General features: G+C 41.3%; 1 protein-coding gene across 8 annotated transcripts in view; it reads right to left on the bottom strand.

Annotated features, from left to right (window-relative positions):
* Positions 1 to 14,400, bottom strand: part of grid2 (glutamate receptor, ionotropic, delta 2) — a 491,233-nt gene that overhangs the window by 106,305 nt on the left and 370,528 nt on the right. For all 8 annotated transcript variants that reach the window (XR_009794537.1, XR_009794538.1, XR_009794536.1 and 5 more), the window contains 2 exons: positions 12,427 to 12,528; positions 1,786 to 1,983 (listed from right to left, as the gene is read on the bottom strand). Coding sequence is in view for 5 of the 8 variants with exons in the window: in XM_061816592.1 (XP_061672576.1) it covers positions 1,786 to 1,983; positions 12,427 to 12,528 (300 nt within the window). In the remaining 3 variants the exon portion in view is untranslated. The remainder of the gene's footprint in view (positions 1 to 1,785; positions 1,984 to 12,426; positions 12,529 to 14,400) is intronic.

The raw sequence follows: 14,400 nt of genomic DNA, 5'->3' as shown, positions 1-14,400 counted from the left end.
CCTCACGACTATATGGAGTCACTGATGCAGTAGTGGTACACGCGCCTGCCTTTGGTGCAGGCAGTGTCGGATCGATTCCTGCTCAGTGATGGTGTGGATGGCCACCCTGCGACTGACTGGCGACCAGTTCAGGCCGTAGTCCGCCTTTCGCCCGAAGCTAGCTGGGATAGGTTCCGGCTTTCCCGCAACCCTTGTGAGGATAAGCGGCTTGGATAATGACATGACAACTATATGGATTGTGCTCAGAGCATGGTTTTGGGAGCTGTTGACTAGGACACATAACAAATGCAACACACCAGGTAGACGGTAAAAAAGGTCACCCTTGAAAAAATGAAAAAAGGGTTTCGTGACGAGGCTGAAATATGCACGGACAGGTTTCCTTGACCAGAAGGTGATAGAACACAATGTGCAATCCCAAGAAGGCATCTGTCTACATTTAGTGTGCACACATCACTATTGCATCAAATAATCATCCAACAGGACACACTACTCATTTTGAAACAGGTCAAATATTTGACTGGTCGTTTAATTTCACACTTGCTGGCTGGAAAGGCAGTCCAGAGCTTTTTTTTTCCTACAAGGAATGAAAAACATTAGTCTTCATAATATCGTATATAAGAAGTCAACACAAGACTGAACATATTTGTACTATAGTTTCATTTATACTGTACATATGCATGGGATGGCGGAATTGAACCACCTGGTGCTGTAGATTAAGACAATTGTAATAAATGCGTCAAAGCTCCAGAGCATTTATGCCTAATGAGTGTTTGACATGGATGACTCAGCAACATTATGGAGGCTTGAGCTGGAGCTCAGATAAAAAAAAAATACACAAATAATTATCATAGTAGCTCGTGGATTTACAGTGTCTTACATTACTTCAAATACAAAGTTTCAACAATCCGCACATTAGCATTAATATTTTGTCTTTGTCTTTTGTGGTGAGGGATTCTCAGGTGTGGCTTGTTGTCTAATTGCTCTTTCAATGCTCTGCATTGTAGATTTTAAAGGTACCATTTACTATATTAATAAAACGTGATTTTACCGGCGTGGAAAACTTACTGTAACGAACAACTGCACCACCACCAACAACACACCTACTATTCCCCTGTCGTCATTTTAAGCGGTCAGATAAACCATAATGTATTATTGAACTATTTGTTGTCTTTTACGTGACATAACACCATTTTGTTATTCATCCTGTTACAGTCCACTCAAAGAGTGCTGGAGGAGTTCAATCAGAGTTGTCAATAAATTGGAGTTAAAGTGAGGCCCCCCCCAGGGTCTTCTTCTTCTTCTTTTCCTTTCGGCTTGTCCCGTGAGGGGTCGCCACAGCGTGTCATCTTTTGCCATCTTAGCCTATCTCCTGCATCTTCCTCTCTAACCCCAACTGCCCTCATGTCTTCCCTCACCACATCCATAAACCTTCTCTTTGGTCTTCCTCTCGCTCCCCCACCCCCCGACCCCCCCAGGGTAGCTTTGCTTAAATATTTACTTTAGACGTGACATGATTTCTTTCCTGGGATTCGAAAAGAGGCCCAAAAGACAGCCTCGAGGGAGGCTGAGGCCATACTTAGCATAAGTGACGCCAATGGCATGTGACGTTTTACATGCTTCCCCTTGTGAATTGGTTCACGGCGATTTGCATAAATTGAAAATGCATCCTTTTGTGCTGCTTGTCTACAATTGTCCATTATTTCCTTCCTATTCATCCAGTCAAGTTGCTTTGTAATGGTACTCGTGAGTGTGTGTGTGTGTGCATGTGGACGATATTCCTCTCACCTTAAAAACAAGTTCCCCCATCAGACCATTCCACTGGCCGTCGGACTGCAAGCTGCCGTACTTGTGGTCTGGTGCGATGTAGATCTCGTACTTGAAGCCCAAATAGTTGGACAGGGCCTCCAGGACGTCGATGGAGAAGCCCTGGTACTTTTTGGGTTTGCCCAGAACGTTCTCTGACACCATCACGAACGGCTCCTCCTAGAAAGCCGACAATCAATCCCAATGTCAGTTGGTCAAACAGGAAAGCAATACAGCGGCGGTTTAAAGGTTTAAATCTTCCAATTACTTGGGGGCCCTTTAAAATACTACCCGTGTTCATTTGAAGGGTTAAAGGTCTGTACTAAACACACAAATAGGGCTGTATTACAGTCAGGACCACAAAAATCCAAACAAACAATTTCAATGCCAGGCCAAAACCAACAATACTCATTAAAAAAAACCTTTTTGTCATATGATGGATCTTAAAACTGTCTGTAAGACCTGCCCTCTCTGGCCCATTTTTTATTTTAACTATTTTAAAACTTGACCTGCTCTAAAAGGACCAGGCTACCAGAGATCGTTTTGGTCGAAGGCGTGATTGAGGTGTGTGTCAAGGACACACACGCATACTATCAGCAACTCTCAACCTCGCAATTATAGTTTTCTTGGGTGGATCAGTGGAGTCCTGTTAAGAATCAAAGTTAAAAAAAAAGAAGGCATTGGACAGCTTTTGAGACAAATCAAGGGTAAACATATTGGGATTCTATGCGGCTGGCTAAAAAACACACACGACTAAGACTGAGGTGTTAAGACCAGGTCACCAGTAAAACACTGAAAATTTAGGACAAAATCTACTGCAGAGTTAAGACCAAGTCAAGACGAAAATTCTAAAACGTTAAGACCAATTTGACACCGAAACATTGATGCGGGAAACATCATGTCAAGACCGAGGCTGGGAGTTAAAAACAAAGTCAAGACTGACAGTGAAGAGTTTAGAGTTTAGTCCAAGTCAAGATTGACAAGGAAAGAAAGTTTAGACCAAAAACAGTGAAAAGCTAAGGTCAATGTCTTGAAGAGTGCCTCGTTTGTCGCAGACTGGTCTGCCAAAGTGGCAGAAAGTTGGTTTCTTGGAGAGGTAAAACCAATTCAAGACCATTACACTTATGAGTTAAGACAAAACACTTTCACAGCAAGACAAACTCAGGATGAAAACGCTGACTTACTATTGTAAGACCAAGTCAAGAGCAACACACCAAAGATCTCATATATAGACCAAAACACTGATCAGTAATTCCAACGTAAAGCCCAGGAAAAATGAAGCCATCTTCATCATTTTGTCGACTAACGACGCCGCATTATATTTAGAATGAAATCCTTCTCAATTCTGACAACATTTCATTCACAGTCCCTGCTCATCTTGCGGTTTGAAAGAGGAAACATCTACAGTATGCATCTTTCATACTGTGGATTTGTAAATATTCCAAATGTAATCACCCAACAAAGGGCCCGTTTTATATTCAGCGTGTATTTTTAAATGTGCTCGGCGCAAACCCCCACTGCTCATCAATATGTGTGTGGCATCTAAAGGGCAGCTGCCTGTTGACATTAAAGACATCAAGCAAACATTTGACATTTAAGGCAATTAAATAAGCAGAGCTAAGGGGGTGAAAACAAGACTTCTTTTACGATAAGCATCAAAGTAGAAACCACCCCCAAAATATACAAGGGACACTTTGTTCTGCACTTGCAGTTTGCGGGTGGAACTTTGACTTAAAACCTGAGCCTGCTCATGCAAACCTCCACATTGATGAGTGAAATGTTTTAGAGCAAAACGTCTGCTAGATTTATGGAAGGCCTGTGCGCTGTTGAGTCGATTCCAGCTGCCCGATGTTCACACACACAGATGCAACCTCACATACACTCACACGATGCGATTAACTTGGTGGTTTCTAATCCTTGCTAGCTGCGGCCGTTCAATAAGCTATTAGGCAGTGAGTGGACACGCATGCCAAGACCCGCTTGCGCTGAAATCATCCATCAGTCCAGGCAGGAACACTAACTAAAGCCCACACACACGTCCCCGACCCACACACACAATCAAGCACACGTGCACAAAATGGTGATAATGCCCAAGTCTGGCTGATTTCATTCACTTGCATGTTTTTTAACCCATTAAAATCAATCAAACAGCATCGTCTTTCAAGTTCTACCTTGAAACCAAAGAACCAAAGAAAGCAAAATGACGGCTTCCGCTTTCCTGGGAGTCAACATCAGTGAGGGCCTGATCTGGGGTCTGGTTCTGCACACTGCAAAGCTGGTGAACAATTCCCAGCTCTTCCTGAGAGTCCTCAGGAATAACATCTGCCAAAGACTTCTGGTGTCCTACTACTGCAGGACTGGAGAGAGCATCCTGAGCTACTCCTTCTGTGCATGTTTTTTTTTTTTAGCACAGAGGAACGCGGTCCAGAACGTTAGACGCAGTTCACGAACTTCTCTTGCTGCCTCAAGAGTGCTGCGAAGTTCCTTCTGGATCCCTTCCACCCTGGACACGAAGTATTCCAAAGTCTGCGCTCAGGCAGATGTCAGATGCATTAAATCACACACGAACAGATTCCTAAAAATCTTCGACATGTCGACTATAGTCCTTCTGTATGCCGCAAAAATGTAACACTGTGAATATTTCTTCCGCCTCTCTGGTGCAACATTTTCTCTTGTGTCACGCCATTTTGGATGCACTATAATAGGACCACTGTTTTCATATTCATCCTTTTGTTTTATTAATTGTTTTTATTCCTTAAACAGCACTGAATGTGAGCGCTTTAATCCCGTTGTTGAATTCTCTGAACAATGACAATAAATCTTCAAATTAATCAATTAGAGCCACACTATAAAGAAGCAAACATAAAATCACAAAATGCTAGCTGTAAGGTTACAAGAAGAAAGTCAGAAAGCTACAAGAATAAAATAAAACTAACACAAAGGAAGTACTTTCTGAGAAAAACCCATCATTTTACCTAAATACTTACAAAAAAGAACGGGTCATGATGGGAAATAAATCAATAAATTAAGAATAAAATGGTGGAATAATAAGGGAAAAGTCAGAATTATACATGACTTTAATCGTCGAGTTATTTGGACCCAGTTTTAACATTCCAAAAAAAGCTCGCAATCAACACAATTAATTGGAAAATTTTTCAGAAATTATTAATATTACAAGAATAGTCAAAAGTAGTTAAAAACTTTGAAAATAAAGTTAGAAGAAAAATATAAAATTACGAGGAAAAAGTGGTAGTGATACAATATTAAAACTGTTACATAAAACATTGCACAAAAATCCTTACGAAAGTTCCAAGGATAAACTGTCACGAGGAAAGTCATAAAGTAGCTAATAAAGTAGTAAGGTTTAAAAACAAATTTGTTATATTCATTATGTAATATTTGTTTATTATGTTTGTCATTTAAAAGACAAGGAAATAATATAAAACCAAGACACTTTTATATTAACATCTTTATGCAATTTAGAGTCTATAATGAACTTAGTGTGCATGTATTTTGGAATGTGGGAGGCAGCCAGAGTAAATGAGAGTTGGATTGGGGTCGGGGGGGGGACATACAAACACAGGTTGCCAACTTCAGACATGGAGCTGGAGGTCCAGATTCAAACCCAGAGTCTAAAAAACGTGAAGCAAATGTGGTAACCAATCGACCGCTACGTCGTAAGTGGGGAACACTGGTTTTATAAAATACCAACGGACTTGTGGGGATTGATGTACGACTTGAGAGGCGTGTAACAAGCTGAACAAAACACTTGAGAGCACTTGATGACTCCCCCAAGTGTAAATGTCAGGGCAGACATTCAGTTCAGCTCGTTATCCTGTGAAAAAGTGCGTTTGAGGTGATAAGTTAGCAGCTTGATACGGTGTTGCAACAAAGACAAAGAAGTGAGGGAAGAAAAACAATCTCTTCAGACAAAATGTCAAGTCAAAAAAAAAAAAAAAGTGGGCGCCAGGAACTGGGCTTAATCAATAATGTCAGATTTTGGGAGTTGTTAAAAGTTTTCATTCGTGAAGGTTCATTTAATCATCCTAAAAAAAGTCAGGCTGCGTGGCCTCACGTTGAGCTGCTGGCCTCAATCAATACCAAGTCGATGCTTTCCATGCTAAACAACTCCGAGCTAAAAATTGCGCCGCGACTTGGTTCTTTTTTTTGGGGAGGCTTCAATGCACCGTCTTCTGTCGTCTGTTATTCGGCCCTCTCATCCCTTTTCCCCCTGCCACTCACCAGCTGCAAGATACCAGTTGGCGCTTTTCCACGCTGCCACATCGCCGTCTTTCCCTAAACATATGCCGGAGATACCGCGTTTCCTCTCCGCCCGTCTAGCCAAGCGACACATCCATCAAGGCGACAATTCTCCTTATTTGTCGAGCGTAAAAAAAATGTTATCGCGCGCGGCAAGCAAGCAAGCACCTCTCCTACCCTCAATCCTTCCTTTCCCCACCTTCTGTCATCCTCGAGCACATATCCGTCCTTGCGACGGCCACATGCGGTCCGATTGCCGTTTTGGACATGACGAATTGCAATGGTCTACTTGCTGAAATCCAATTCAAAATATGCATCTGGCAGTGTGCAGGACAGGAAACTTTTACAGGACTCTCAAACTGGCATGAAGGAACATATACAATAAACTTTGAGCAGGAAATGGGAAGTGACACCTCTTATTAACAGCTAATTATCTAATCAGCTAACTAGCATACAAGCCTAAATGACACGCTAGCAACAATTGACACGACATCATAGATGGATGAACATATATTGGCATTCTTCGCGCAACATAGCATTCTTTATACACACAAATGTTTAAAATCTCCTTTTGGCATTTACACACAATATTAAACATAAGGTAATATTGGCTCATTGTAGGCGGCACGGTGGATCAGCTGGAAAGCGTTGGCCTCACAGTTCTGAGGTCCCGGGTTCAATCCCGGACCCGCCTATGTGGAGTTTGCACGTTCTCCCATGCCTATGTGGGTTTTCACGGGCATTCCGGTTTCCTCCCACATCCCAAAAAACATACAACATTAATTGGACACTTTAAATTGCCCCAAGGTGTGATTTTGAGTGCAATTGTTATCCGTCTCTATGTGCTCCGCGGTTGGCTGGCAACCAGTCCAGGGTGGGATAGGCTCCAGCACTCCTTCCGACCCTTGTGAGGATACGCAGCTAAGAAAATGGATGGATGGCTCACTCATTGTAACAACAAAGTCATCATTAACAGCTGCATTCAACTCTCCACGAGGTGCTTTTCCAGACTGCCAACATAGCAGGACATCGTAAATGTGGATAAAAAACACCACCAATAACCACAATTCCATTAGATGGCAATAAATGATGAACAAAGAAACATTAAATAGGTCATATTTTAAGAAAACTAACGGAGAATTGGTTTCACCAAGCAGACAAATATGTGAATGCCAAACCAAAAATGCAGTACATGAAAGCCCGCTGGACGGAGTTGCACCCACCTCTGCTATATTGCTTTTTTTGTTGTTTTTTTGTGGAGGGTACCTATACTGCTGTTGTGGAAATTCCCACAATATCACAGCAAATCTGCGGTTATAGCGATTATATTTTTTTACTAGACTTTGACTGTTGCATGTGGCAATAAAGGAAAGTCACAATCGATGCAATTTTCAGCATACGTCACACACAACTTGCCGCCGTGGCTGGCTCTGCCGCTTAAAGAAAAAAAACTATTGCTATATCTTGTATTCAAATAAGTTAACATGAATTCAGAAAAAAAGACAGACTTACCATGGGGAAAAACAACAACAAATCACAAAATAGGAAGCCTGAGCAGACATTCAAACGGCTCCATTCTGTGGCAGATGTGTTTAGCATGTCCCTACTGTGTTGGCCTCCGTTATTTACATGGAGTTTTATTTTTTTTATCCAAACAAAGTTATTGGGTTCAACATTTGCAGGTCCACTATGTAAATACACAACACGCACAAGTTAAAAACCATAAAGGGCAAGATGGTGAGTGGTTTCGCATGTGTGCCTTACAGTTCTGAGGCCCTGGGTTTGAATCTCTGCTCTACCCGTCATGTTTTGGATTTATGCCCACGTTGGGTTCATTGAATAATGGATTGTCCATAGTTTTTCTCTGAATGTGAAAACTTGCTGTCGATGTGCCCCACGATCTACAGTGTACCCTTCGCCCAAAGTCAGCTGGGATCGCTTGCAGCTCACTCATCACGCTAATGAGGACAAGCGATTTAAAAAAAACAGATGAATGGGGTAACAATAAAATACCTATTCAGCCCTAATTAATCAGGTTCCAGCACATCACTGCAATTAAAATAGTACGGAATGACATCGATGGCACGAAGCAAACTTTTGGTTAAGTTTCCTCTGAACGTCGTGGTGTCATCGTTCGACGTCGGAATGTTCTCGCCGAGACGCTTTGAAAAAGTATAAAAGATATCAAGTTCTCAAGGAAGGACAGACAACATGGAAATATAATCCCTTTGGCCAAGGCTGTCACTTCAGTGCAGCCGTAAAAGACAAAAAAAAAAAAAAAAAACAGCCAGCGAGGTGAATCACTGAGGGGATTTACGGGCTGTCTGGACTATTCAGGCTCCTGTCGAGAAGAAATGTTGTAATGCGGACCGATGAGCTTAAAAGGCTTGCGTTCGAATGCGGCAAAATATCACTTTTAGGTCCATTTGTGCGGGGACGGCTTCCACTAATGAGCGCGAGAAACACAAGTAGAGCTGAGTGACACCGCCCCCCGGGTATCCGTCATTTAATGATCAATACGGTCGTCTCATAATAATAAAGATCATCAATAGGATTGATCGTTATCTAGTCAAATCGAGCTGTAATCTCAGCCCTCAATTAAATGGTCAATAACTAATTCAACATGCACGGAATAAATACATCTGTTTATGGCGTACCATTGAGAGCGATGTTCTACACCAGGGGTGCCCAGACTTTTTTACCCCAAGATCTACTTTTCAAGCTGCTAGCCTCTCGCGCACCTGACCACGCTTAGTAGTCCGTTCTGGTACATTTGCATTACATCAAAAAAGAAACATTCATGCTCAACAGTTATTCTCGCAGCGAATAGAAAACACAGGAATGTTGTGAGCTCCTGTTTCCATGCAGTTGTTATAACCTATTAATAAAAGGTGAGCTAAGCTAGCACTGCCGCTGTTGTCACACATTCTAAACACTGAGCCACCTTGTGTTAAAATCCATGTATTCACTTTACAGTTACTTGGATCACCGTGCATAAAAATCTCCCAGAACAATGAGCCACGTGCTGCTTCATTAAGACAAAGAGCTGGTTATGTGATCACTTGACATTCACAACATGACATGCAATAACATACAAGATCTGAGAACTAACTGCTGACACAAAACAACCGATACCGCCTACTGATAAACTTGAAATTTTTTCGTTACTTCACAAAATAACCTTAGAAATTACCGACATGCCGATTGACCACATCTCAAGACAAACACATGATTATCTAATGACTGATATTAGCCTGGTTCGGTGACTTTTTGGTGAAGGGTCTCCTGACTAATACGGCAACTGTTGACACCGTTATTCTAAAAATTAAGCCACCTTGTGATGAACGCAGTTACTTGGAGCATAGTGTACGAGAATAACGACATGCTGCTTCACAATGTCCCAAGACGAAGACAAAGATGCACTACCGATCAATGCAAATCAAAACTATCAGGCATAAAAAGTTTTTTCCCCTCTGGCAATTACATCATTAAATTCTTGATCAGCGAACCTACTAAGTTCTGCCTTGTGCCGTTGTTGAGACAGACCCTCACATCCTGGTGGTCCAATCAGTATTAGTATTAGTAATATATTATGTGAACTATCGCACCACTCGTCACTTTAAACTGCTCCCTTTGTAGAATTTTCATTGCAGTGGTCTATAACGGGAACTGCGAACAGGTAGGGGCACGCTGTACAAGCTGAACATAATGTGGGGGGTCGTTGACGCACTCGTAAGTGTAGAAGACTCCATCTTGCACATCTGTAACTGAATGGCTCTTGTTCTTCATTCTTGTTAGTTTGTTTGTTCTTTGTTCTGAATGTCATACCAGGGCAGCACCGGAGACAAATTCCTTGTGTTTTGTTACACACTTGGCCAAAAAAATGATTCCGATTCAATTACCTGATCAGACATAGCACCCCGTTCTAGTAAATGTCCATAACATTGAATAACTGATTAATTGCGTATTCCTCCCAACATTCGTCCGGGACGTAAAGAGCGCGACGGCATTAATGAGCGGTGCAAAAGTTCTGTCCCGCACCTTTTAAAGGATCATCAAAGTCTAACTGAGGAAAAGAAGAGAAACAAAAGAAAACAGAAGAAAGGGATCGCCACAAAGATGTCAAGCATCATCGCTTTCTTCCAGGCGTCTCTCACTTCAAAGATGGGATATGAAGAATTTACAGCGGTAAATCTTTAAAAGCCGACGCCGGATGTTCTCAAATGGCGACGGGTGGCTGCTCCGGGGGAAGACAGGCTAAGAAAGGAGTCGCTACCGTGAGCCTCACTGACTTATTGGCGTTTTCCCTCTGCAGGACTTCTTGCGGTGGACATATTATTCCATTTTCCTCAATAAAAAACAGGTCGCCGGTGTTGTAATGAAATGCCTCACGTACTCATTTCAAAATACCCCAAGGATCATATTATAAGCAGATGTCCTGTCTCATGCAAATGAGCCTCTGCTCATCTGCGGGATTGCCTCAACACAAGCTCGGCATTGAATTATTAAGACAACTACCGAGCAGGTGGTTATTGAATGGTTAATGGTGTACTTTGTTTCTTTTTGTAAGTTGGCATGTTGGTAAAGTTCATACGGGTTTTCCTGGCTGCTGCTGTATACAGGAGGTCATCGATTACGGTATTTTCCGCATTACAAGACGCACCAAAAAGCGTTTAATTTGATCAAAAGCCGACGGTGCGCTTTATAATGCCTTATATATGGATCAATATTGAGCCTTTAGTGCCGCTCCATCTAATGAATGCATAACATAACCCCATCCTCTACTGTAGCATCTATTCTATCCGCCTTCTAAACTGGTGCGCCTTATAATGCGGTGCGCCTTATACATGGGAACCGTTTTAAAATATGCCATTAGACGTGCGCCTTACAGTGTGGAAAATACAGTTATAAGGAAGTTCTTTTGCTATGTAAGCGACGTAACCCAAATTTGTGCAGTAGTCCATCATTAACATTTGCTATTGTGGTAGTAAAATCATAATGCACGTAAATATTTTGATGAAAAAGACTTTCAGCCACACATTTAAAAATGCAAAGTAGGTGTGCCTCCTTGTCGTTTGTTCATTTAGTATAAAATGTACTGTAAGTCTTGATCCATGGGTACTTATTAAATAAAAAAAAAGGATGACACTTGTAAACTGTAACACACAGTACAGTGGCACCTCGGTTTTGGACAATTTGTTATTGTGCTTTGGAACGCACACCTGAAAAAAAACGTAAATGCGCGCAACACAACCAGTTGACCTACACAGTCCTCTGCACGCGGACGTGTCCCGGTAGTGACTTTTTTTTCCTTCCAATTGAGCAACACTAACCCCCGATCATGGCTCCAAAGAAGGCAAGTGGAACTGCTGGTGCTGAAAAAAGCAAAGCGGTGCGTAAAAGTGTCGACCTCAAGAAGGATTTGATAGCCGAGCGCGGATCTGGTGTGCGTCTTTCTGAGCTATTGAAGAAGTATGGCGTGGCGAAATCAATGATCAGCACCATTCTGAAACACAAGGATGCCTTCAAAGCAAGTGATGTTGCTAAAGGAGCAACCGTGTTGACCAAGCAGAGGCCACAGATCTTGGAGGAAGTCAAAAAGTTGCTTCTTTCTTTCTGCGCTAAATGGAACGACATCCATAATTTTGTAGAACTCCATCACCCTAACAAAGCAGAATGTTGCAGAGCACTGCAAAATTTCAATGACGCTGTTATGAGCCACTTCAGGAAGGTGCTCAAAAGACGGCAGAAACAGTCTACATTAGATTCTTTCTTTGTTAAAAAGGGGCGAGTCAGCCCCACCGAAGACATTTGAAACACTTGTTTTGAATTGCTTGCTTTCTTTTGTTCCATTAACCCCACCTTTAGTTGTAAGTTACATTTTTTGTACGTTACGTACATTCTGTGCAAATATAAAACTATTTGTCAGTGTTTTCCCCCCTCATTATTGCTTGTTTAGTTATTCTTTACTTTTGGTTTCGCAGATACGACAATGCACTTACAGCCTGGCATACTCTACTACTAAAGCATACATTTTAAACAAAAAATAAATATATTTCATAAATGATTTAATTATATAAAGTATATAAACTATAAATGTATTTCTACTATGCAGTTTATTATCAGGAAAAGCTAAAAAAAACACAAAAAAAATTTTTTAGGCTAGGAACGCATTATTTCATTTTGCATTCAATGTAATGAGAAAACGCACTTCGGTTTTTCGAACGTTTCAATTTTCAACCGGCTTTTAGAAACTGATTGTGGTCGAGAACCGAGGCGCGACTGTATATTAAAAAAGATAATGTCTCTTTTAAAGGTTAAACAAAAGAAAAAAAGCCAAAACAAGGTTGAAGTGATGCTTACCAAAACAGTAACGACTCTGAGGACCACTCCTCGCATGTTGTTCTCCAACTTCCTGTCCGTCAGGGTCCCATTCAGGCCATGAACTGGATCCCACGTGGCGAGCTGCAGTGAACACAAACCAAAAAAAAAAAAAAAACAAAAAAAAGTTGAGCAACTAACTTGAGCGACTTTCAATGCATTGCGATGAAAAAGTAGTCACATCATGCAAGGGAGACAAGTGAAAGCCAAAACAATAACACACAAACCCACCGCCTTAATATTTTATCTTCTGTTGTCCTATTTTCTATTGTGGTCAACTTTTGCACGTACAATCACGTCAAATTGTCTTCCTTTTAAACACAAAGCTATCGGGTTTATGCCGAGTTCAGTGTGTACCTGTGAGTTTTATTTATTGACTTAAAAACGGTCCCCAAACACTTTTTCTTCATCTGAGCACCACCTACGCTTCCAATGAAATCTCGCTTTTGGCATCTACAATCAAACAAGCCTGAGCTTCCCTCTAGCGGGGAAAATTATTTGAAGCTGTAGACCCTTAAAATAAAATTAAATAACATGAGACGTCCATCAATCTTCCCAAATGAAATGAAAGATAATATAGAAATCAAATCAAATGAAAAAAATAAAAATAAAACATCGTGACGCCTTGCTTGGGATTCTGTGATCACACTGGGAACTTAAATCACTTGTATCTGAAATGAATTTTTTCCCTTTTGAAATGAAAAGAAACGTCGTTCCAACTGGCACCGGGCGGCACTTTGGAGTGACTGGTTAGGGCATCTACCTCACAGTTCTGAGGACCGGGGTTCAAATCCCGGCCCCGCCTGTGTGGAGTTTGCATGTTCTCCCCGTGCCTGGGAGTTTTCTCCGGGCACTCCGGTTTCCTCCCACATCCCAAAAACATGCACTGCTTGTGATTTTAAATGGTTATTTGTTAACATGTGCCTGTGATTGGCTGACAAGCAGTTCAGGTGGCCTGCCTTCGGCCCGGAGATAGCTGGGATAGGCTACAGCACTCCCGCGATCCTTGTGAGGATAAGCGGCTCAGATATTGGATGGATGAAGTCTGCACTGTTATACTGTCTGTCTACATGTCTTGCTCCCCAGTTTGTGTTCAATCGGCTGTTGCTTAAATAGCAATCATGCCAAAAACAAGGTTGTCTGTGATCATGATTTGTAAGCATTAAGCTCAGCAAACTCGGGCAAAGCTACATGGTTGTTTGACATATACAATGCAATTCTTATTTTATGCTCAGTTTGGCAGTGAATTTTAAGTGAAGGTGGCATTAAACGGCTTTTTTTTAAGTTAAAAAAAAAAACAAAAAAACTGGCCAAATGATGGCTTCTAGCTCGAAAAACACATCAGCTCGAATGTACCTCAAGGCATCACTGTAGAAATTAAAGCCTTTTAAAATTATGATTCCCACAAAGTATACGTAAACATTTTTGAAAGCCAGGAGATAATAGAGTAGAAAGCTGACTTCTTAAAATAAAAAAAAATAACTACATAAAAATAAAATGGAAAGGGCAGCATAAAATTTAACCCAAAAGTAATTGAAATAATGCAATACAAAATGAAATAACTAAAAAATGAATTAGGACATGAGGTTTACTGCAACTGAAGCCCATCCAAATTAAAAATAAGATTGCATTTTTGAAAATATAATTTTGCCATCATACTCAGCTTGTATCCATTTTGGTTTGTATAAATGAGATAACGACGCATTGAGAAGCATGTAAATACACAAAGCACAATAAAGTAAAAAGAAGAACCCATTAGCAAACCAAAATAGTACAATATTCATGATCAGTGGATTTGCTCTCTATTTTCCCGATGACATTTCATTTAGTCGGAGGTCAGCGTCAGCTATAAAGTGGATATCCGCGTGTGATTTGCATGGCTTATCCTTGCGGCAGCTTGCGATAAGGACAGCGCAAGTAGAAATGCGTGCGTGCGTGCATGTATTAGGAGGCTAA

The sequence above is a fragment of the Syngnathoides biaculeatus genome, chromosome 4 (genome assembly GCF_019802595.1).
Source record: "Syngnathoides biaculeatus isolate LvHL_M chromosome 4, ASM1980259v1, whole genome shotgun sequence".
Classification (NCBI taxonomy): domain Eukaryota; kingdom Metazoa; phylum Chordata; class Actinopteri; order Syngnathiformes; family Syngnathidae; genus Syngnathoides; species Syngnathoides biaculeatus.
This window is presented reverse-complemented; position numbering and strand designations above follow the sequence as displayed.